The sequence below is a fragment of the Setaria italica genome, chromosome I, assembly GCF_000263155.2.
Source record: "Setaria italica strain Yugu1 chromosome I, Setaria_italica_v2.0, whole genome shotgun sequence".
Taxonomy (NCBI): domain Eukaryota; kingdom Viridiplantae; phylum Streptophyta; class Magnoliopsida; order Poales; family Poaceae; genus Setaria; species Setaria italica.
This window is the reverse complement of record NC_028450.1, coordinates 31,482,934-31,504,494: the sequence shown is the minus strand read 5'-3', so window position 1 is coordinate 31,504,494 and position 21,561 is coordinate 31,482,934. Positions and strand designations below refer to the sequence as shown.

Genomic DNA, 21,561 nt, shown 5'->3' with positions numbered 1-21,561 from the left:
AAATGAGGTTCGAAAGCAACCACACGAACGCGACGCCGAGGATCAAAGAGCAGCGAAATCCACCGACCACCACACGACGCGGTCAACACACACACAAAATCGTGAGCCACCAGCCACGGAGCACGCCCACACGAGCACGAGCCACTCACCCTGGGCGTTCGGGTTACCCGATTAATTCGGGTCGGGTAGTTCGGGTTTTGGTAAATTCGGGTAGTGAACAGTATTACCCGATAACAACTCAAAAAAAATAGTGCCCGCGTTTTCGGGTACCCGCAATTTCGGGTTCGGGTTCGGGTATACCCAATATACCCGAAAGTATGAAATCACACACAGGATTACAGGAAGTCAGCAAACATCACAAAATTTGAACTGGACAGAATCACAAGAACAAAGACAGAAGAACAAAGACAATAAGACACGGTTGAAGGCAAACCACAAATCCACGATGACGATACAGAGTACAGCTGTACAAACATACAAATATACAATCACACATGACAGTATGACACAACTCACAAGTACACAACACAGTCAGTCAGTCACAAACTCACAAGTCACAACTCACAAAGACAAGGTCATAGTCACACAGTTGAAGACTTCAAGGCTTCAAGCCTGCTGCTTGCCAACGGCCAATGCATCACACAAGAACAGAAGTTGAAGTTCAAACCAAAAAAAAATAGTGAAACACAGTACATCAGGTAGTCGAGGCCTGATTGTTACTGCTTGGTGTTTGTGACCTGGATGTGCATGTGCCAACAGAAGGCTGCTCAAGCTTTTTCCCTTTGCCGCCAAATTCTTCTATCCACTCTGTAAATGCACAATTGCACAGCAGTACAACACACAGTTAGAAATTTCATATTACAAACAGTAAATACACAAATGCATACTAAAGCCTCTAGCAGGAATTATGATTATATGGTACCTTTTTCTATAATGGCCAATTCCTCCGTACTCTCCCTCATGTCAACAGTAGGCCTTCGAAGCCAATCCTGCGTACATACTAAAGCCTCTAGCATGAATGGAGTAAGAGAGGTACGGAAGTCATCCAAGATACGTCCACCCGTGCTAAAAGCGGACTCTGATGCTACTGTTGTGATGGGTATAGCAAGCACATCACGTGCCATGTGACTCAAAACTGGAAACCTATTTGAATTGACTTTCCACCAACTAAGAATGTCCATTTTCTTTTCTGTGTCTTCAGTTTCTTCAGCAAGATATTTCTCAAGTTCAGATTTATTGGTGCTGGTAGAACAATTGCTCAGTTTCATCCTCTTGGCAATTTTTTCTTTAAGCATTCCTCCTGCACCTCCCTTAGATTGATTAGCATCAATTACTTGAGTTGTTTCTTCACTTGGAGGAGCATACATGTTCCTGTATTCTTCGAACAGCTCTCTCACACAAGTATTTATTGCTGCCCAAACCAATTGACATCTTTCTTCACCAAATATCTCTTCAACGCTAATCTTTGTGTACAAAGATAACTTGTACCTTGGATCAAGGAATGCTGCCACAAATACTAATAAATTGATGTTCTCCCTGTCTTTCTCCTTCCCCCTGCCCTTGCTCCGCCCTTTATCCCTATCTTGCTCTTGTTGCTGCCTGTCATTATCCTTGCTGTTGGTGTGCCAAAGTCCCCAGTATTTATCAAATTTCTCTTTCATTCTCATCCCCATTAATACTTGTAAATTATCTTCACTGTTCAGCCATTCCTGAATCAACAGATGGACTTCTCCAATCTCATGAAAGAAAGTGTTGCAAGTGACTTGGAGAGAAGAAGAGATACGAACAGTAAGGTCATGGAAATGTTGTAGAAATTGTGCCATCTTCTTTGCATTATCCCAATCATCTTCATCAGGATGCCCAAAACCATCCCTTTCTTCAGACAGATCAATAGCATAATTAGTGTCATCTTCAGCTAACTTTAAGAACACTTTCTCATACACAATTGCAGCCTTCAACATCAAATATGTGGAATTCCATCTTGTTGGAACATCAAGTTTGAGAAAAGCTTTGCTGTCCACTTTCTCTTCCTCAGCAATTTCTTTAAACTTGACCAATCTTGAAGTTCCATTTTTAATATATCTAACAGCAGCCCTAACACGTTTAATAGAGAGATCCACTTCTTGCAATCCATCTCTTACAATAAGATTCACAATGTGGGCTACACACCTCATATGCAAAAACTTGCCCTTGGCAATGTTGGTTTTCTGCATCTGCCTCCTCAAGTAATCAACACCACAGTCATTGGCACTTGCATTATCCACTGTTACAGTCATTACTCTATCCAAACCCCAATCAGCTAAGCATCTCGTCAAGTTCTTCCCAATATCCTCCCCCTTATGACCCTTTACCATAAAAAAACTAATCACTTTCTTATGCAGATTCCAGTTTTCATCAATGAAAGTTGCTGTAACAGTCATATATCCATCTTGAACCTGAGAAGTCCAACAATCTGTTGTGAGGCACACTCTCTGACAAGAATCTTTGAAGAACTTCTTCAGTTTAGCTTTCTCTTCAAAGTAATGTTGTACAATATCCCTTGTGCAAGTTCTTCTAGATGGTAATTGGAATCGGGGACATGCTTTGGACATAAATTTCCTAAAGCCAGCCTTCTCACCAAAACAAAAGGGTTGCTCATCTTCTATTACCATCTCAGCAAAGGCTTCTCTAAGTGCTTCTTGATCAAACCTCCAAGTGGCCGGTGCTTCCCCCCGACATGCTTGCAAGGTGCCTTGCTTTGGATCCTTGTTGAAAACATGAGGATTGCGTTTGCATGTACCAAAGTGTTTCTTCAATGCAGATGTTCCATGTCCCCTTGTGTCAGCCTTGATCTCACGGTGGCAATATTTGCACCTTCCAGCCTTCAAAATTCCTTTGTCATCCTTGATCTTGATAAAATATTGCCACATCTCAGACCTTGATGCCAACTCCTTTCTCTGAGGTTTTTCAGTTTCCTTCTCATCCACATCAATGACCACTTTTTTAGTTCCTTCGGTTTTGCCTTGCTCCTGAGTCTCAAGTGATGGTTGTTCTTGTTCATCTACTGACATTGGCACCATTACCATTGCCTCATCATCCTGACTGTCAAATTGAATGCCAATGCCCACTGAATCCATATTATCCTCTGGTTCAGGCATCTACAGAAATAAAAAGAGCACAAAAATGAGGTCCATCGAGAGAGACAAAGCAAGTAAAACATCACAGTTGCCATGCATGTCCTAATGTAAATCAATATTCTTGTCCTTGTTCTGAAAACGTGCAATAATTAGAACCCTTGGATCCAAGATCCAAAAGAAAGACTGGTCAGTGATTTGTTAATCAATTCACACAACAATTCAACTATCTGGCTCCTATAACAAATGAGCGCAGAAGAGCACTATCTGGTCAGTGTATTATTCTCTCCGAGGACCAGCACAGCAGCTCACAGCCTCACAGAAAGCATCCCATGGGCAAGACAAGAAGGGAGCTGAGCTTTCTTAGACCAAACCAAACACATCTGATAGCCTCACAAGTAATAGCGCTCTTTCACTTTCACACTGGTCAGTACAAGACAACCAGTAGCTTTCAGTCTTTCACTGCAGAAAACAATAATACTATCTGAGAGGAGAAAAAATGATAACAAGAACCCGTTTTCTTTGGATCAAGGCCACGAGTTCATGTGGAGCTAGACATTTCTCTTTGCAATACAATGACAGAAGTGTAGCTTTCAGTACTCCAAGAAATCGTATTGGCAAAGAGGGAAACCAAAGCAAAGCAAACAGATATTATACATACTGCAAGTGACTTGTTCTTGTCATCTATTAGACTTGAAATAAAGGAATCAAATTAATCATCACAGATTCACAGAGCCACAGCCCACAAATGACAGATTCATAGATCATCTGAGGGGATACCGGATACATACATTGCACGAGGATTCTGATGTGGCAGCCGTCCTTCACTCTTCAAGTAGCCGGGCGCCGGTGTCCCTCTCCAGTCTCCGACGAGGCGACGAGGTTGACACGCGGGGACGGAGTGCCGGGCTGCCGGCGTCGATGAGGTCGCTCCGCGAGTCCGCTTCGGCCTCCGGTAGTCCGGTGCTTCCGCCTCCGCCCTCCGGGATCCGGCGCTCCAGGCCTCCCGCCTCCAGCCTCCACCCTCCGGGCTCCGTCACTCCGGCGGTCCGGCCTCTGGCGCTCCGACTCCAACAAGGCTGCGGCCTGGCGACCTGGCGCGGTGGCGCCTTAGCGGCGGAGATGCGAAGCGGCGGACGGTCGGAGACTCGGAGTGGGCGCGAGACGGCGAGTGGCGGACTGGCGCTGGCGGGCGGCGGCTAGGTTTTGGCGGAGCGGCGGCGGCGGCGGAATGAGGAAGAGGAATGGCGCTAGCCTGGAGCCCTGGATTGACCGATTGAGGGCTTGAGGCATTGAGCAGTCAGCACAGCAGTTGCGCTTGCGCACTTGCGCTTGCGCGGTTGCGCCTGCGGGCTGCGGGCTGCGGAGTGCGGCCTGGCGGCCTGCCATGCCATGCCTGTTGCCCTGTTGGGCCGGCCCGGGGGGATGTTTCAATGTTTGATTGTTTGGAGTTTTGGATAGTTCGGGTACCGGGTACATTTACCCGAATTACCCAAATTAAAATCGGGTAATACGAGTCACTATCCGAACTAAACATCGGGCAGTGCGGGTTCGGGTTGTTCGGGTCCGGGTCCGGGTAGTTTGGGTTCGGGTAGCGGGTAGCGGGTAATTTGCCCAGATTGACGAGCCACGACGAGGGCCCGCAGGGGTCCGTCCCTATCCGTTCGTTTCGTCCATCCCCCGTTCCCCCGACCCGTCGGCCGACGTGGCGGCGGTGGGACCAGACCAGCGGCTGACCAGGCGTTTGACCGCCCGTCGCGACAGGGATCCCATGTGCCTACGGCCCCCGTGTGGCCCCCGCGTGACACCGCCGGGGAACACGTGCGGCGAGGCGTGATCGGACGGCACGCGTGGGCCCTGGGAGCGTGGGAGGGCGCACGAGCCACTGGCCGCATGGCGACGACGTGACGCCGGTCGCCGGTCGCCGGCGGAGGGAGGGCGCAAGCGGCCAAGCGCGACCCGACCCTGCATCCCCTGGTCGTACGGCGCCGTGCCCCCTCCCAAAGATGTGGAGGCGCCAGTGGCCGGCCGACGCGTGGCCGGCGCACCAGGCGGGGGAGGCGGGATCTTTCTGCGGCTTCACGAGGGTTGACGGAGGGACTGAGGGAGGGCCCGACCATGCCCTGGTGAGCCCTGAAATCCCAAGACGACCTCGTCGCCGTGCGGATGGGGATGGCGATGGGATCGAGCAAATGGCAGCTATCACCTTCGCCATGTAGTGGTCATGGACACTGCACGTAGGCCTCGGCCCTCGGTGATCTCTTGAGCTCTTTGCATCTCCATTGGCTTGATGCTGGTGTCACCAGTCAAATCTGTTCACACGTCTGTCATGCAGCATCGTGTTCTCGAGCTGACAGAAACGCCGAGCTGCTCCAGCGGCTCGTTTCTCTTGCCATTGCAAACCTACAATCCCAACATCACCTCGCTTCGGTTCGTTCAAAAAAAAAAACATCACGTCTCTTCTCTTGCCACTGCAGTGTTGCACGCCTGAGGCCCGACCACCCCTGTGCTGTGTACTCGCGACTGGTTTCAAAGCCATCCGAGTTGAACTTAAAAAAGTTGAAAGTTGGGTTTTATTTGAGGTAAAAAGCTAAAATTTCGGGGCTAAAGTTGGAAGTTCCAAAAAAAAAAGCATCTCAGAAACTAATAGCACGTTTGGTTGAGGGATTTAGTTCATCCGGTGTGAGGAGATCAGTTGTTCGGTGATTTTTTGATGGAAAACAAAACATTCAGCAATTTTTCTGAACAAACCAAACTAGCACAAAGGGGATGTTTGGTTAAAAACCTTGGGCCAGGCAGCTGACACCAGGGAGCTCAAACCAACTTACCAACCCCAAAGTGCTCAGAATCCACGGCCTGAGCAAGCTGCCTGTCTTACAGGCTACAAGCCTGCAACCTCTTTCCTTTGTGCAAGAGTAAAAGGTCGGAGCAAGGTTAAAGCTGAAAATAAACAAGTTAAAGCTGAAAATAAACAACTCCATCAAATATAACTAAGTAAGAGCTCTTAGAGCAACTTGAACAGCCTTGCCATCTCCCTCTCTCCCTCTCCAAGCTAAAATTTGACAAGTCTGTTGAAAATTATGATCCAACAGAGTCGCTATCCGGATAGCCATCCCATCCAACTTGCCAAATACTCTCCCACACTCTCCAAACTTGGCAAGCGGATTTGACTTGCCAAATATGCAAAATGGAGAGTGCGAAATGGAAAGTCTGTTGCATTGCAGTGTGAAATGAAAAGATTGGTGGAGTAGATGGAGAGTGTAGATTTTTAGAAAGTGAACTAGCTATTGGGATTTGAAGAGTGAAAAATGGATAGTCTGTTGCAGGAAGCAACTTAATATGAAGAGGAATCTTTTTGCCAACTTGGATAGGAAGAAGTGGGGAGTCAATTGATAATCCGTTCGAATCGCTCTTAGAAGGAAAACGGGCAGTGGCAGTGATAATCGATAAAGGTTGTATCCAAATGATCTGATTTTAAGTCATGTAATCTTTCAAATAATTGAGGAGCATCGGCTAAGGTTCAGAAATAAACAATACACGATCTCGCATTCATTGCACATCAATCCGAGAAATATGGAAACTAAGGAACATACACAAATATGGGGGGAAAAAAGAAAAAGAAATACACATCATCTCACATGCAAAATAATTATTTGACACTACTTCATAGCTCTAGAAGTAACCACGACTTCATATTCGTCGCTTCATCAGAAGTAACAATGGCCGCAAAACGAACCACTTTCATGTTTCAAGAATGTAGATGCATGCTACATTAGTACATTCCCTACCACTTATGGTCGTTTGCTGACTGGTCCAGATAAATGGACAAGGGGCAAACTATCTGTGCAAATATGCTTCAATCACCTCTAGCAAAATGAAACTGCACATCAGCTTAAGTTAAGAAGATATCACCATACAGCTTAATAGACGTCGGGCAGACTCACTGTAAAAAACTTGCAACTGCGTGCTAGACTTTGCAACTATTTTATATTGTTAAGCAAATGCAATGGCATATCCTTCCGAATTCTGAGTACAAAGTTCCGGATGTAGCTTGGAAAATGTAACTTTCAATGAGCGGTTGCAGGAATGTTGAGAACAAAGTTCCGGATGGAGCTTGGAAATTTGGTGTATGTTGCAACTAAGTCTATCAATACAACTGAACCCCAAATTCCTCTTGAAGAAAAAACAGCAGAGCAAACCTTTCATCATACAGCATCCAGCCTAAAAATTATGCTAGGCATGTGTTCTAAGATGCAAATTTTTCATATACAATATACTGACAATTGCGAAGTTCGGAGTATAATCAGATAGGTTCAGACACCAAGAAACATCTTGTATGAAAACTAAGAAACGCACAAAATCTCACATGTGAAAACCTAGAAATATACAATCTCACGTTATCTGACACAACTTTGGTTGACCCATAAAAAAGAAACTAGAAGTTACGGTCAAAATACGAACTGAAGTCCAGTTTTAAGAAAAATAGATGTTACAATCCTCGCAGTTTATGGTGATTGATTCCATTGAATACGACAAAGTATCAGACAAAGTTAGCAATATGTCACTATCATGTCCAGCAAAATACAACTGAACATCAAGTGAAGTTAAGGATACAGCTTGACAGACTCTACCACCAGAAACTTAAAAATAGCCTGCTACGTCCTGCAACAGTTTTGTACATTGACCATCAAGAGCAAGGGCATAGAAGTATTTGTTGGCGTGAAAGCTAACTGCATGTCCTACAGGTTCCTACCAGTGGTTGTCATACAAACTGAAAACCATGACTATACTGATGCTAGTTTCGATTTCTAAAGCAAAACTTCTACAAGAAAATCTACCTGTGATGACTGATTCCAGGGAGTAAGGGCAAAGTTACAGATTGAACTTGTAATACGTTGCGACAAAAGCCTATCAACACAACTGAACAACAGTTATCAAAATACAGGTCAAGAGATGCAGGGGATGAATTAAACGCAAGAGACACCAAACCTTGCTGGAAAAGTTTCAGACGGAACTTGTAATATGTTGCAACAAAGCCTATCAGTACAACTGAATAACAGCTAAAGTTATCCAAATACAGGTTAACAAAAGTGAGGGCAAAGCTTCAGGTGTAAAATATTAGTGTTGCGATTGTTTTATACTAGTGTGGTGGGGGCAGAAAGGTTTGTACCAGTAACCTCTTGCGCTTAATTTGTTCCCTGCATCTTATACAAGTGCTTGTAGGTCTGCAGTGCCAAATTTGCATGCAGGAGCCAATACCGATTAATCCAAGATACGGACAAATTAGCCTAGCCAGTTCAATTCCTCACAAATTATGAATTTCAACACGAAATGTTGTAGCCCAAGTTTTCTAGGGTAAACCACATCAAGCATGGAGATCCTTCCAGGTACTGAAACGACAGATACCTCATCAATTGCAACATAAACAGAAAATAGCATAGAGGATACTTCAAACAGATCAAAGCGATCATTCCAAAATGCCAAAATTGACGAGCAAGTGAATGCACAATGATCCGCAAACAACGCAGCAGAAAGGTACCTAGATTGATGCCAAATCGTCTGGCAGATGTCTCGAAACGAGTCTCAACAGATACGCTAATTAAAAGTCCCATCACGATATCGACAGAACATGACAGACAAATCCCTAACTTTCCTCAGATCGCGGCCCACGAACGGCCCCCATTACCGAACCCGCGCGGCGGCTCCCCCTCAGGCGAGGTCGGCGTCGTCGAAGTCGGCGCCGTCGAAGTTGTTGTAGAACGTGGAGAAGGGGAGGGGCCCGCGGACCTCGGCAGTGCCTCCGCCACGGCCCCCGCGGTGCGGGGCGAGGAACAACTCCTCCTCGCCGTCCTCGTCGAGGAAGCCGGCCCCCGCGGCGCCGAGCGGCGAGTCGTCGATGTCCATGAGCGTCGAGACGGCGTCGTCCTCCATCGGGAAGCGCGGGTGGAAGACGTGGGAGGCGGCGGCGGCGGGGGAGAGGCTAGGGTTCTGGGGGCGGTGGTGGTGCGGGGGCGCGTGGTGGCGGGGGTGGTGGTGAGGCGGGAGGGGTGGGCCGCGGACGCTGCGGGACCTCTGGTGATGACGACGCGACTCCATGCCGGCCGGCCTTGGGTGGCTGATATTTCGCCGCGGGGATCTGGAGATTTGTGCGATCGGACCGAAGCTGCTCATAGGGCTATTTTTATATTGGCTTATTAAAGAGAGTCCATACGGCTTCCGGCTGCTTGCCTCGGCCTAGGCCTAGCCGCTGGTCGTGGGCTTCAAAGTTCAAAGTTTGCAAATTGGCGCTGGGTCGGCGGGCCTCGTGCCGTAGTGGACCGTATGTCCGTATAAGCCTGGATTCTGCAATGGGCTGAATCCTATGTAGAATGGCCCGGTATTGCGGATGATCCAGGATTTTGCTAGTGGGCTGTCGTCCGTCACCAATATCTTACCGCAGCAAATTCGGAATCGTGCGTGGACCTGGGGAGCAATTTTTGGGCAAAAGGCATGAACTTCTCGATCTTCGGCAATGCAATGTTGCAAAGTGTTCGGTACGGCATGGGACTGCTGCTCATGTGCAGTTTCTCTAGTTTCGGGAACAATTTTTTTGAAATTTAGTTTCGGGAACAATTAAGAGCAACTTTTTCACAAAAAAACTAAATCATACTTACTACTACTACGGAAATGCACGTGATTACTTCCATTCGATCTTGCTCTACAAACCACAATTAATTGTAGTTTTGCGAGAGGTTTGTTCTAAGCTGTTGTAGTTTTGTTTCTATAATTAGTGCAAACAGTTTGTGAAAGTTACACGAAGATAAAAACACGCTCCTTCTGCATCATCATTCAAGTTTCAGCACAAAACCCCTGGACTTTTTCCCTTGTGCGTGCGCGCTGGGGAGTATGATGGTAGCACCATACGTCAGGCGTGTGCGCCCGTTCCAAACAGCATGCAAACGCCACATGATGGTTTGTGTGCCCCTTCCAAACAGCATGCAATTACCCAGAGGTTACAGATTGCTATCGCTGAAAAACGACAAGCGTCGACGAAAGCGACGTGCCAAAGTGGCCTCCATGAGATTAGTGAGTGGGTGGACCTTTTTACTCCGATGCCATAAAGTCAGCTCCCTTGCCTCCCCGGCCTTTATCGGAAAGGCGAGCGACGAGTCCCTTTCTCCGGGAGCGTGCGGGCATGGTCGGGTCGCACGGACAAGGTGCGCGCCAGCCGCCCAGCGCCCAGCGCCGCCGTACCCTTCTCTCCCCGCCACCTCCTGTCCTATCAGCATGGCCACACAAAAACCTCCCGAGTCCGTGCCCCTAATCCCTGCTAATCTCTCTGACCCTCGCATCTGCAAGGAATTTTTTCGTTCCGGTCCAACCGCTGACCTTTTTTTCCGCGGTATGAATGCGTCTGCGGTTGCAACCGTGAAAACGTTGACCTCTGCACCATCAGGCGACCGAAAAACTGGTTTAGAGCTGAAACGATCGGAAAAGCAGCGGGTGCTCGCTGACGACAAAGGCCGTGGACCACGCATTCGTCGTACTACGCCGTTGAAGTGGCCAAGTGGGCGCCTGGGCGGGCAGGGCGCGTACGTGCGTCCTGTGCGTCAGTGCGCGCGCATGAGCACGTGAACAACATCCCGTTCGCGCGGCACATGCGCACGCACGGCATGGCATGGCAGCGCAACCAAAACGACCGCACATGGTGTGCCCGAGCGACCACTCGCTGCCGCTGCCAGTGCCAGCTGAAAGCCAATCGGGCTTCTGAACTCTCCACGTACGCTACCTGTCAGACGACGAGACGAGCCTCAACCCGACCGCGCCACCACTCCAATTGTCGTCGTGTCAGCCAGATCAACGAGGCTTTGCCATGCCAGCGCCCGGGTGAGACTGAGACTGAGATATCGGGATGGGCAGACGGCGGATGCCGCCGTGCGACGAGCCGACGATTCCATGAAAGGCAAGCAAGCGCGCGGGGGCCGGCCACCCATCGGCGGACGCCGTTTTTGAGGGGAGGATCCCTTGCTTTTTCGGGGGCAAAAGGTCAGCCCCGGGAAGCGGGGGGCGGCCTTTTCGCCTGGCGCCGGCCGCATGCATGGCTTTCCGTGGTGGGGGTGAGCACTACGGACGCTGCTCGCCGCACCGTCCCACCCAGCATCATGCTCGCCGGCTCGCCTTCCCGGCCTCCCCGTGCCGACGAACAGCAGCCGTCCCACCCATCATCATGCTCGCCGGCTCGCCTTCCCGGCCTCCCCGTGGCGACGAACAGCATCAACCCGCACGCTGGCGCGCATGCAGGACGCAGGTGACCTCAAGCCTGCCTGCTTGCTTTGAACTTGCGGGAGCTCATTGATTCTTAATATCTAATAGTCTAATGTCATGAACATCTAAGAATGGAATCAATTAAGGACTTGACTGCGCTTACATATGAAATCAGTAGATCCCCTTAAGGACGCTGACGACCCCGTGCATACTTGAGGAAGCAGGGCATGGCGTTGATATAGTCTTGTGGGAAACAACATCACGAGCAAACGGTGGCTGGCGGTGGTCTTCAAATCCGTGCCCGTGCAAAATAGAGTTAGGGATAACTTACCTTGATCTATTGGGGTGAGAAGAACCGCTTCTCATAGCACGGGTCGTCCTTGGGACCAGGCCGTTAGTCAAGTTGGTTGCCCTAGACTAAGACAATATGGTGGTTGTTAGCCCCCTTAGGACTCGATCCCTTTAACTAAGCATGATCAATTTCAACATTTTCCCCTTGATTGTAAGGCTCATCATAAGCTCTACTCACAGTAGAAAATATACGAGGTAACGCGTCATAACAGTCAATAAACACCATTGCAACTTCATTACCTATAATATATCAATCAATAATGTACCAATCAAGAATATTCGAGGTAACACGTTATAACAATCAATAAACACCATTGCAACTTCATTATCTACAATATATCGATCTACGGATAGTCGCTTATTCATAATGTATGGTTCTCATGTGCAAATTATTTTCAATTTCATCATGTGCACGAAAACAAATATCTGTCCAGAATTAAGAATTTGAAATTTCAATTATCCGATGTCACAATTTATAAAGCCGGCCTAGGAAGGAGACACGAGCACTCGATCGCGAGCAGCAGCAGCGTTCCACTCCGGTTGTTCCATTCCACAGTGGCGGGTACAGTATCTGCGCGCGTAGCTTTTCGTGGGCTATGATTTCTTCTCCGGACCGTATCATCTTGCCGCCGTGGAGAGGAGGTCCGGAGGTGGAGTTGAGCAGCATCGAGTTTGTCGCCTTGGCCTCGAACGACCATGGCACTCTCATGCTTGGACACGCTGGATCCAATATAGTCCAGGTCGATTCAGTGATCAGTAGTAATGAGAACTCGAGGGATAGGTGAGAGGGGTTTACCAAGGTCCTGCTTGCAGCTGACCCCGATGAAGTTTGGTAAATTAAGGATCCGTTCGTTTGGTAGAGCTCCATCTGATTCTGGTTCTCAATGAGAGCTGATTTTCTGAGAGAAGTGATTCTGTGGTTAAGTGATTTTCTTTAATTCTCTAGTATAAACTCTTAAAATCAGAATGAATAATCACTTCATGGAATCAAGAGAAGCTACTTTTTTCCGCTCCCAGCTTCTTAGTTCATTTTAAAGAACCACTTCACGGAATCAATAGAGAATCACTTCTCTCTAAAAAACTCTTTGGCAGAGCTCCTATTCGATTCAACAGAGAATCTGCTCAGAAACCCTGCCAAACAGAACCTAAGTGGAAAATCATTGTTTAGCACTGTGTTCGACAAAGGAGCTAGCCCCTGCATGCAATATAGCTACTCCGGTGGCGCTCTCGCCTGGATTCGCCATAGGGACCGTACGGTGTCCTTTTGTTTGCATGATCTTCATTTTTAGTCGATCTAATAGAAAGAACTTGTTTTAGTCATGAAAAAGCAACACCGAGCGTGTCAGGAATATGCATGCTCCTACTGTAGCATCTGGTTTCAGGACTTAAGAATACCATATCTGGTCAAACCAGTACTATGCATTATGCTTCCAACCTTTCGATAAACCTTAAGTCCATAGCCAAAGGAAAGGATATAACCCATCCAGGAGCGGCGGACCATTTCCAAATAAAGCTCACGCCACTTTATGGGCAGGCACCGGAAAGTAACAGCACTATACTCGAGCCTCAACACGAGGCCAGCAGCCCTGCCCCTGCTCCTCCTACTCCCTAGCTGCCCACTAATCTACTCGCTTAAGCCATGATCCCTGCAGCGTTATCATGGCGCAAATGGCAAATTGCACACACGCGACGACGCGAGCTCCCCCGCCCCGCACGCTGCTCGCTGCACTGTCAGGTCAGGCGCCCTTTCCCGCCGTCGCGTCGTCGTCCCCGGCGATCTGGCCGGCGGCCCGGACACAAAAGCGCTCTGCTGCTCCTTTGGCCATGGATGCGTGCGCGGCCGATATTATCAGGGGTGATGGCCGAAAGGCGCGCGGGGGTCTTCGTGGTCCGCCGAGGATTCCTCGTGCGCGCGGCGGGGGTCACGTGCCGGATCGCGCTCAGGCCGCATGGGCAGCGGATTCGCGCATCGCTCGCTCATCACCTGGGCACAGCGGCGCAAAGCTAAGCTACCGGCAAGCGAGCATAAAATTAGTTGAAGCGTCCATGCCTAGATGATCATTGCAACGCTTACCTGCGTCGACATGTGGTTTAATATGATTCTGATGTGCGCCAATGATTTTTGCTCGCTCGGAGCAGGATCGAGTAGCTCGCGGAAAGGGGCAAACCGCCAACCCTGATCTGATTTTGTGTTGGTTTGCTCAACGGTAAGGTACAGTACGGAGAGTGCTCCAATGGCCGGGCCTTCGTGTGCAGATGTGACTGCTTACCTGCGTACTTGGTTACAGGAGAGAGCAATTTTCATGGCATCAGGTACTGCGGTTTTCCATGCATGATGCACCTACGTACGCAATGCATGCCTAACTTGAACCGAGTACACGGCTGGAAGCTGGCAGGATGTCTATGGATCGAATATTTGGGATTAAATGTGGGCTGAAAAGTTGGTCACTTGGACCGAATAATGGCACGAGGCACGTATGCTTTGATCGAAGCCGATCTGGTCAGCGCTGACAAGATCGCAAGAACAACCGTGACAACATTGACATGCCATGTCTTCAGAACTACCTCTGTATCCAGGGAATTGATTATCACGTCGAAACGTACACCACCTCTTGTCTAGCATTCGGTACTTCTGAGTTGGTATTGGTACATTAGAGACCCTGGTTCATTACTCCCTGTACGTTCAATAAAACAAGTCACATTTTTATGTGTTTTCCTTTACGACCAGTTAATTTTTGCATGGAAGATATCCTTAACATTCAATGGATGTGATATAACATGTTGCGTCCCGAATCACATATATACAAATGAAACCACTCGAAATGTGTGTGTGGTGGAGCTATGCCATCACACCTCTACCCCCACGCTAACATTTGATGCATATGCAGTTGATAGTGCTAAAATTTTGTTTCTCTCAGTGCATTTTGCAAAATTAGTTTTTTTACCGACAAACCTATCATGTCATAATTCACAAAGACACTGTACTAGGAAATAAAAGCTGGTGCTAGAACGTTAGATGCTCATTTATGGATTTTAGAAATGATGGCTAGGCATTGTTAATAATGCTAGGAGCTATTTTTGGAAAATGGTGAGCACTAATGACATGAGTCATCGTTTGCATTTTGTCATCATAAGAAATGCACGGAATGTATAAGTCGGCATCGGATTTGTCAATGAATCACTTATGAATCTGAGAGCTATTAGTAAAAAAGTATGAAAGTTATCGGTAAAGAAGCAGAGAAGAAAATTACAACTTTAATAAGGCCACAACCAGGGGCGAAGCCAACCTAAACGGCCGCCGGGTCAGCTCTGTTGAATAACGTGATCAAGATTGCATGGATTAGTGATAAATAATGAATTAGTGAATTAGTTAGGTGATTACAGAATTTTGTCGGGATCAGATGACCTCGGTGACAAGGGCTAGCTCTGCTCCTGACCACGGACTAATCTAGAGGATAGAGAGAAGTCAACATTGCATAACATTAAAAACACAATATCCTTGGTCAAAATCACATTGTAAACTCACACAAACACATGGAAAACTAATGAACCTGGTTTAGAGGCTTGGTCACTTGGCCTTGGGAACCATGTGGGTGAGTAGCTGTGGATGGACCAATTGGCACTTGCCAATTCGTTGCATTGATGAGTTTTGACCGGAAGAAGTAGGCTGCCACCAACCGGCGGTGACCAAGCCAAGCGAACCCATTGCCCGCGTAAAACCAAACGAGCCCGGGCACCCAAAAGCCCCCCTCCCAATTCATTTTTTTTTTCCTTCGGCAGTTCGGCTCGTAGTCAAAACCCCGCTCGCCCCCTCCTCTGTCCTCGCCACTTATTGCTCTGCCTCCTCCCTGCCTGTCTCTCTCGCAGCACAGAGGTCAAACCAAAAGCCGCACCCCGCCGCAACCCCAGCCCAACCCACCGCCGCCACAGCTCTCCAATGGCGGCTCCCCTCCCCCTTCAAAACCGCCTTTCCCCTCGCCCCGTCTCCCTCGCAATCTTCCTCTAGTAGTGCTAACCTCAATCTCCATACAAGCGAAGGCAGGAGCTCGCTAGGCGAATCTGCGGCGGTAGCGGGGGCGAGCAATGGAGGGGGTGTGGAGGAAGGCCAAGAAGGCGCTGGGCGCCGGCCTGTGCGTGCACCTCCCCGCCGTCGCCGGCGACCGGGAGGACGGCGCAAGCGAGCGCCGCGCCTCGGATGCGGTCTCCCTGGACTCTACAGCGGCGGCGCACGCATCGGCGCCGAACACGCCGGCGGCGACGGGCACGGCGGAGGCCCGCGCGCTGCGGAGGTCCATTTCTGGAGGCAAGTCCTCCAAGGTGAGACCTTTTCTTCCCCTCCCTTCTCCAAGCATTTACCTCCCGTCATTCCGAGTTAAGATTTGCGTGAGGTTCGCCGGCAACCTGGCGCGTGAGGGGCCGGGCAAGCATTGCAGGCTTAGATGTGGAATGTCGCAGGGACGGAGGCCGGCTTGCCGCCCTTCTGGGTTTTTTTTGGTTAGAGTTGGGTACGGATTGAAGCAATGTGGCTTCGCTTGTGAACGATCTGTCTCCAGATGCGGTTTTCCCCTGGTCGGCAATTTTTGGATGATTTGATGGGCGTTTTGGTTTGGATGCTCTTGCTTGCGTCCAGCATTCTTTGTATGCATCTGATTTTTTAATCCCGTGGTTTTGTCTTAAGCTGCGCCTCTAGTAGTCGGGATTTGTCATTTGTCACTTTGTCTCCCAGTTGAAAATCGAATTCATCTCGTACTGTTCCTGCGGGAGCATATGTTCATGACAAGAACCAATTTTTTCCTTAGTTACTGGTGTTTTAACTTTTTTCCCCAAATTACTCGAGAGAACACATGAACACGTCCAAAATAGATGCACTTTTGCAAGATGATGTCACTTTCTGTTGTGAATATTCCGTCCCATGCTATTTTCTCATAGAACTTTGTGCTGTTTTCAAATGTACAGAATCTTCAATTTCTTTTTCTCTTCACAGATCTCCTCATTTTCAGAGATCCTTAGCGATTTTGGCGTGCGTTCGGTTTGCTAGTTTTGTCTAGAACTCTAGATATCCTTTAGAGCCGCTCTGGACGCTGATTGCTTTGTTGTGTGTGATATGCATAGCGGCTTAACGTAAGCTTCTTTTCTACTGCATCAACTTGCTCCTCCCGGAACGGGAAAGTTGGCTTCTTTGCTGACCAACTTGCCAACTTCCCATTTTGTTCACGTGTATCATCTTCACACCTCTACCACTCGCCTATAAATTTTGTAATATCATTAAATGTCAACCAAAATTTTCAACTCGGGTTGCTGTCCATTAACAGGAATGCCAAATTGCCAGGATTAGTGCTAATATTTTTTTTGGCATTCAACTGTTTTCTTAAAGGATGTACCTGTATACAGCTGTCATGGCAGGCGCGTGAGTTCTTTGATAGTCTTAAGATCTGAGATTTTTGTGATAGAATCTTTGTGTGGTTGGGTCGAGGCATCGATGCCTTTATTGATGGCTTCATGCTTTTTTGTTTAATGGGGTATGCCATACTTGGTTATAATTGTGTTTGGAAGTGCCCCTATTTGACCAGCAACCTCACAAGTATTTCTCCCATAGGGTTGACATTTATGCACGTGACGGTTCTAAATTTGCCTGTTCTGGTCAAAGGTTAAGCCTACAATGTAAGGAAAAGGCAAACTAGATTATTTGTTTATTGTGAGGCCTGAATAATCTTTGAAAGATTAGTTTGGTCATGTTTTGAAAGTTGACATATGTTAGAAACCAACATTGGATAATTTAGGTCAAATTTTAGTGGCAAGGATTTTGACAATATTTTTGTCTGTTTGTCCAGCCAGGCTTTTCAAATTTTGTGCAAAGTGCCGCATATTATGACCAATAAGCAATATTTTGATGCATGTCTGTTTGCATGTTTTCTTATACATCTATGAGTTGGAAATTTGTACCATGTGTTAGAATTAGCATGTGAATAGAAAGTGATCTTTTGGGTTTAGTTGTGTGATGGTGGTTAATTTGATTTTTTGTTTAGTCAGAGTCCTTAAACACCATTTTGGTAGGGTTTCTTATACAGTAATGATAAGTATTTTTTTTATACTCACCTTTTGTTGTGAGGTGCTATTTCTATAAAATTAAGTATATGTACTGTTACTTGTGATCTGTATGTCCATTCCATCCTGCTTTCTTTTTTGAAAAATAGCCAAATTAACACATCGTTTATTGTTTTATCAACAGAGAATGTGCGCTATATGTTTTGATTCCATGAAGCCAGGTCACGGGCAAGCCCTATTCACTGCTGAATGTTCTCATATGTTTCACTTCCACTGCATCTCCTCCAGTGTGAAGCATGGAAACCATGTATGCCCAATTTGCCGGGCAAAGTGGAAAGAGATCCCCTTCAATCGCTCATTATCTTCTATAGTTCCCCGAGGAAGAGGTGGGCTCAATGCAAACCAAGCTCGATTACCCCAGCAAGATGCCTACATGGCTCTTCTCCGCCCGGTTCCGAACCGTCAGCGAGAAGCTCCTGTCTTACTTGGTTCTGAGCCAGTAGACTTCAATGATGATGAACCTTTGCAGAAGATGGAGTCTGCTAACATTGGATCTAGTAGAACTGTGGAAATTAAGGCATATCCAGAGTTTTCAGCTATTCCACAATCATCTCAAGATGATTTTGCCGTTCTGATCCATCTAAAGGCCCCATATGCTAACCCTGAGCAGGTCACAGGCAGATCGGTCAATGTGACCTCAAATGGGTATCCTACATCTCGTGCCCCTGTGGATCTTGTTACCGTGCTTGATGTTAGTGGAAGTATGGCAGGCACTAAACTGGCACTCTTGAAGCGAGCCATGGGGTTTGTAATACAGCACCTGGGGCCATCTGATCGTCTTTCAGTCATTGCTTTCTCATCTACTGCCAGAAGGTTGTTCCATCTCCGACGGATGTCACACTCTGGTCGGCAGCAGGCCTTGCTGGCTGTCAACTCACTCGGTGCTAGTGGTGGCACAAACATTGCTGATGCACTGAAGAAAGCTGCTAAGGTTATTGAGGACAGGAGCTATCAGAATCCAGTATGCAGCATCATTCTCTTGTCAGATGGCCAAGATACATACAATATTTCCTCAAATATCAGGGGTGCCCGACCAGATTATAGGTCATTAGTTCCATCTTCCATACTAAATCACACATTTCGCTTAGTGCCCGTGCATGCTTTTGGTTTTGGAGTAGACCATGATTCAGATGCTTTGCACTCAATTGCTGAGGCCTCTGGTGGTACCTTCTCTTTTATTGAGGATGAAGGTGTGATTCAGGATGCATTTGCTCAGTGTATAGGTGGGCTTCTCAGTGTTGTCGTTCAGAATATGCAACTAAATGTGGAGTGTGTGCATCCTGGTGTTCAGCTTCGCTCCATCAAATCTGGTAGTTACCTGAGTAAGGTGGCAGCAAATGGGCGAAATGGCTCAATTGATGTTGGTCATCTCTACGCTGATGAGGAGAGAGACTTTTTGCTGTCAGTGAGATTACCACAATGTCGTGAACAGACCACACTTCTGAGAGTTGCTTGTGCTTACAGAGATTCGTTAACAAGTGAAGACTTCAGGATTCAAGGTGATGAGGTAAAAATCTTGAGGACTAAATCACCCACATCTGAGCTGGTTTGCATGGAGGTTGATCGTGAGAGAAATCGTGTCCGTGCTGCTGATGCTATTGAGGCTGCAAGGGCTGCTGCTGAGAGAGGCGTACTTTCTGATGCTGTGACTATTCTTGATGATTGCCGGAGGATACTATCAGAATCTTTTGCAAGCAAGAGTGGGGATCGTCTGTGCACAGCCCTTGATGCAGAGCTGAGGGAAATGCAAGAGAGGATGGCTAACCGGCAACGCTATGAGGCTTCAGGACGGGCTTATCTGCTGTCTGGACTGAGCTCACATTCTTGGCAGAGAGCCACTGCACGAGGCGATTCCACCGACAGTGCTACGCTTGTCTACTCCTATCAGACACCATCCATGCTTCAGATGCTGCAGCGCTCACAGAACCACAGCCCTTCACCTCAGGGCCCATCACAGGTCCAACAACCTAGGATTCTCTTTGAAAAACCCCAGCCTAGATAAAAGGTATTGCCATTATCTTGCCAAGCAAGTGCATGGATGATGGTGAAAAAAAAAAAGATCATTTGTATGGCTGCTTAGGAGGTCATAACGTAGTGCTTTAGCACCTGTCTTTTGTTTCTCTTGTTTGAGTCATGGTAGTGGTGAGGCGGGCTTGGAGGTAAATATATTCTGGGGGTATACTGTGGAAGGTGAGGAGGGGCTTTGGTGGTAAATACATTGTGGGGGGTATACTCCTGTGGTGTGAAGGAATAAGTTAGACTGGTAGAGGAGGGGCTGGAGAAACTGTGTAATAGCTTCAACGCGGTAACTGGGTAAGGTGTAGTTTAGGGTCAGGTCAGTTCATTGTCATTGTATCTTTTTCCCTTTGGTCTTTGGTGATGTAGATAAGAGGGTCCGGTCTTGGGTTAGTATATCATGGAATCTCTGGAAATTTTGATTTGGGGGGGGGGGGGGGGGGGTGTAATGCTATTCCATGGATCCATAACTCTTGTTCAATTTATTAGCTCATGATGTAGCACATGCCGTGAGGCCTTTTGCTGCTTTCAACTAGTTCGTGCCTATTGTCACATACTCACATTGGTTCGAGTTGGACTCGATTTTTGTCAGATTCTGCTTATGAATTCCGCTCCTTAGCTGCCTGGTGCATAGGCTAGAGAAACAAAAAGACTGGTCAGTTTGCAGCACACAACATAATGTAGGTCTCTAGGTACCTGTATGATAATGTAGTTTTCGTGATATCTGTCATTGTTCTTATTCCCAGCAGTTGATTAAGCACTACATAAAATTCGCCAATTAGCTAGCTTCAGATTAGTATATGTGGTAAATTACCGAAAAGGTTAACACAAAATCTTGAGCACCATAAACTGCAAGTATGTACCATTGCCTGATCCATAGGGCACATGTTTCCCTGCAATCGTAAAATAGAATTTCATAGCGGTAAATTGCTAGTATTCCAGATAAGTTAAACTTAAAAGGTTGACATCCAATGTTGCAAATAGCCTCCTAATAGCCCACTATAGCTTTTTGAGACACGTGTTGCGACGATATTGCAAATATTATCGCTAATGCCGCTAACTCCGCTATAGCGTGAAATAGCCCCGTTAAATTTAATAGCCTAGTGCCGCTAACACCCTATGATTGAGCTATGAACTTATATATACGTGATCTATGAACTACAATTTATGATTTATGATTTATCTTGTGAGTTGTGATTTATTTGCTTATGCTCACACTCATGCTTGCAATTAATATGAGCTAAAATATGATTTAAGATTTATCTTGTGAGTTATGAAATATGAGCTGAAATTTATAAAATTAATAATGTTTAGGTTTAAATTTTGCTGATTTTTTGCATACCGGTAAAGGCCATAGCTGCCGCTATAGCGTCTGTAGCTTTTTCGGAAGCACTCCGCTAAATTCTATAGCCCGTGATTTGCAACATTGTTGACATCAAATCTGTTGAGCAAATTATAAACCGCATCCATAAATCTACCATTAGATCTAGAGAGCACAATGTTTCCCTGATTAACAAAGAACAGAGTTTGATAGCGCTAAACTTCTAATCACGAAGTTACGGAACACCTAGTTGCGATTTGCGAAACAAAAAAGCTCCACGCCGCGCATCAGCTACTGCGGCGCCGCTGCAGCCTCCTGGCCGGGTCGTCGGGCAGATTTCGGGCGGTCGTACTGACCGAGCACGGCGGCGATGCCTCGCCGCGCCCCCAGGCGGGGGCTTGCACTCGATCA

The 21,561-nt window shown here is 47.3% G+C and overlaps 3 protein-coding genes across 3 annotated transcripts; 1 reads left to right on the top strand and 2 right to left on the bottom strand.

The window, feature by feature from the left end:
- Positions 1-335: 335 nt before the first annotated feature.
- On the bottom strand, positions 336-3,137 carry LOC105914279 (zinc finger BED domain-containing protein RICESLEEPER 2-like). Its single transcript, XM_012845417.1, has 3 exons — positions 923-3,137; positions 738-807; positions 336-369 (listed from the first exon to the last, which is right to left on the bottom strand). The coding sequence occupies exons 1-3, from the start codon at positions 3,135-3,137 to the stop codon at positions 336-338; spliced, it is 2,319 nt and encodes a 772-aa protein (XP_012700871.1).
- Positions 3,138-8,558: 5,421 nt separating this feature from the next.
- Positions 8,559-9,246, bottom strand: LOC111256685. Its single transcript, XM_022825064.1, has one exon. It carries the CDS (start codon positions 9,207-9,209, stop codon positions 8,823-8,825), a length of 387 nt encoding a protein of 128 aa, XP_022680799.1. The 5' UTR covers positions 9,210-9,246; the 3' UTR covers positions 8,559-8,822.
- A 6,292-nt stretch (positions 9,247-15,538) lies between these two features.
- On the top strand, positions 15,539-20,225 carry LOC101767761. The gene is made up of 2 exons (XM_004953066.3): positions 15,539-16,025; positions 17,938-20,225. The coding sequence occupies exons 1-2, from the start codon at positions 15,792-15,794 to the stop codon at positions 19,813-19,815; spliced, it is 2,112 nt and encodes a 703-aa protein (XP_004953123.1). The 5' UTR covers positions 15,539-15,791; the 3' UTR covers positions 19,816-20,225.
- Positions 20,226-21,561: the final 1,336 nt, after the last annotated feature.

Coding starts and splice junctions, on each gene's coding strand:
- LOC105914279 (XM_012845417.1), bottom strand. CDS start 3,137: ATGCCTGAACCAGAGGATAATATGGATTCAGTGGGCATTGGCATTCAA. Junction 808..922: donor ATTGGCCATTATAGAAAAAG/GTACCATATAAT, acceptor GTGCATTTACAG/AGTGGATAGAAGAATTTGGC. Junction 370..737: donor GTTGGCACATGCACATCCAG/GTCACAAACACC, acceptor GATTCTGTCCAG/TTCAAATTTTGTGATGTTTG.
- LOC111256685 (XM_022825064.1), bottom strand. CDS start 9,209: ATGGAGTCGCGTCGTCATCACCAGAGGTCCCGCAGCGTCCGCGGCCCA.
- LOC101767761 (XM_004953066.3), top strand. CDS start 15,792: ATGGAGGGGGTGTGGAGGAAGGCCAAGAAGGCGCTGGGCGCCGGCCTG. Junction 16,026..17,937: donor CTGGAGGCAAGTCCTCCAAG/GTGAGACCTTTT, acceptor TTTTATCAACAG/AGAATGTGCGCTATATGTTT.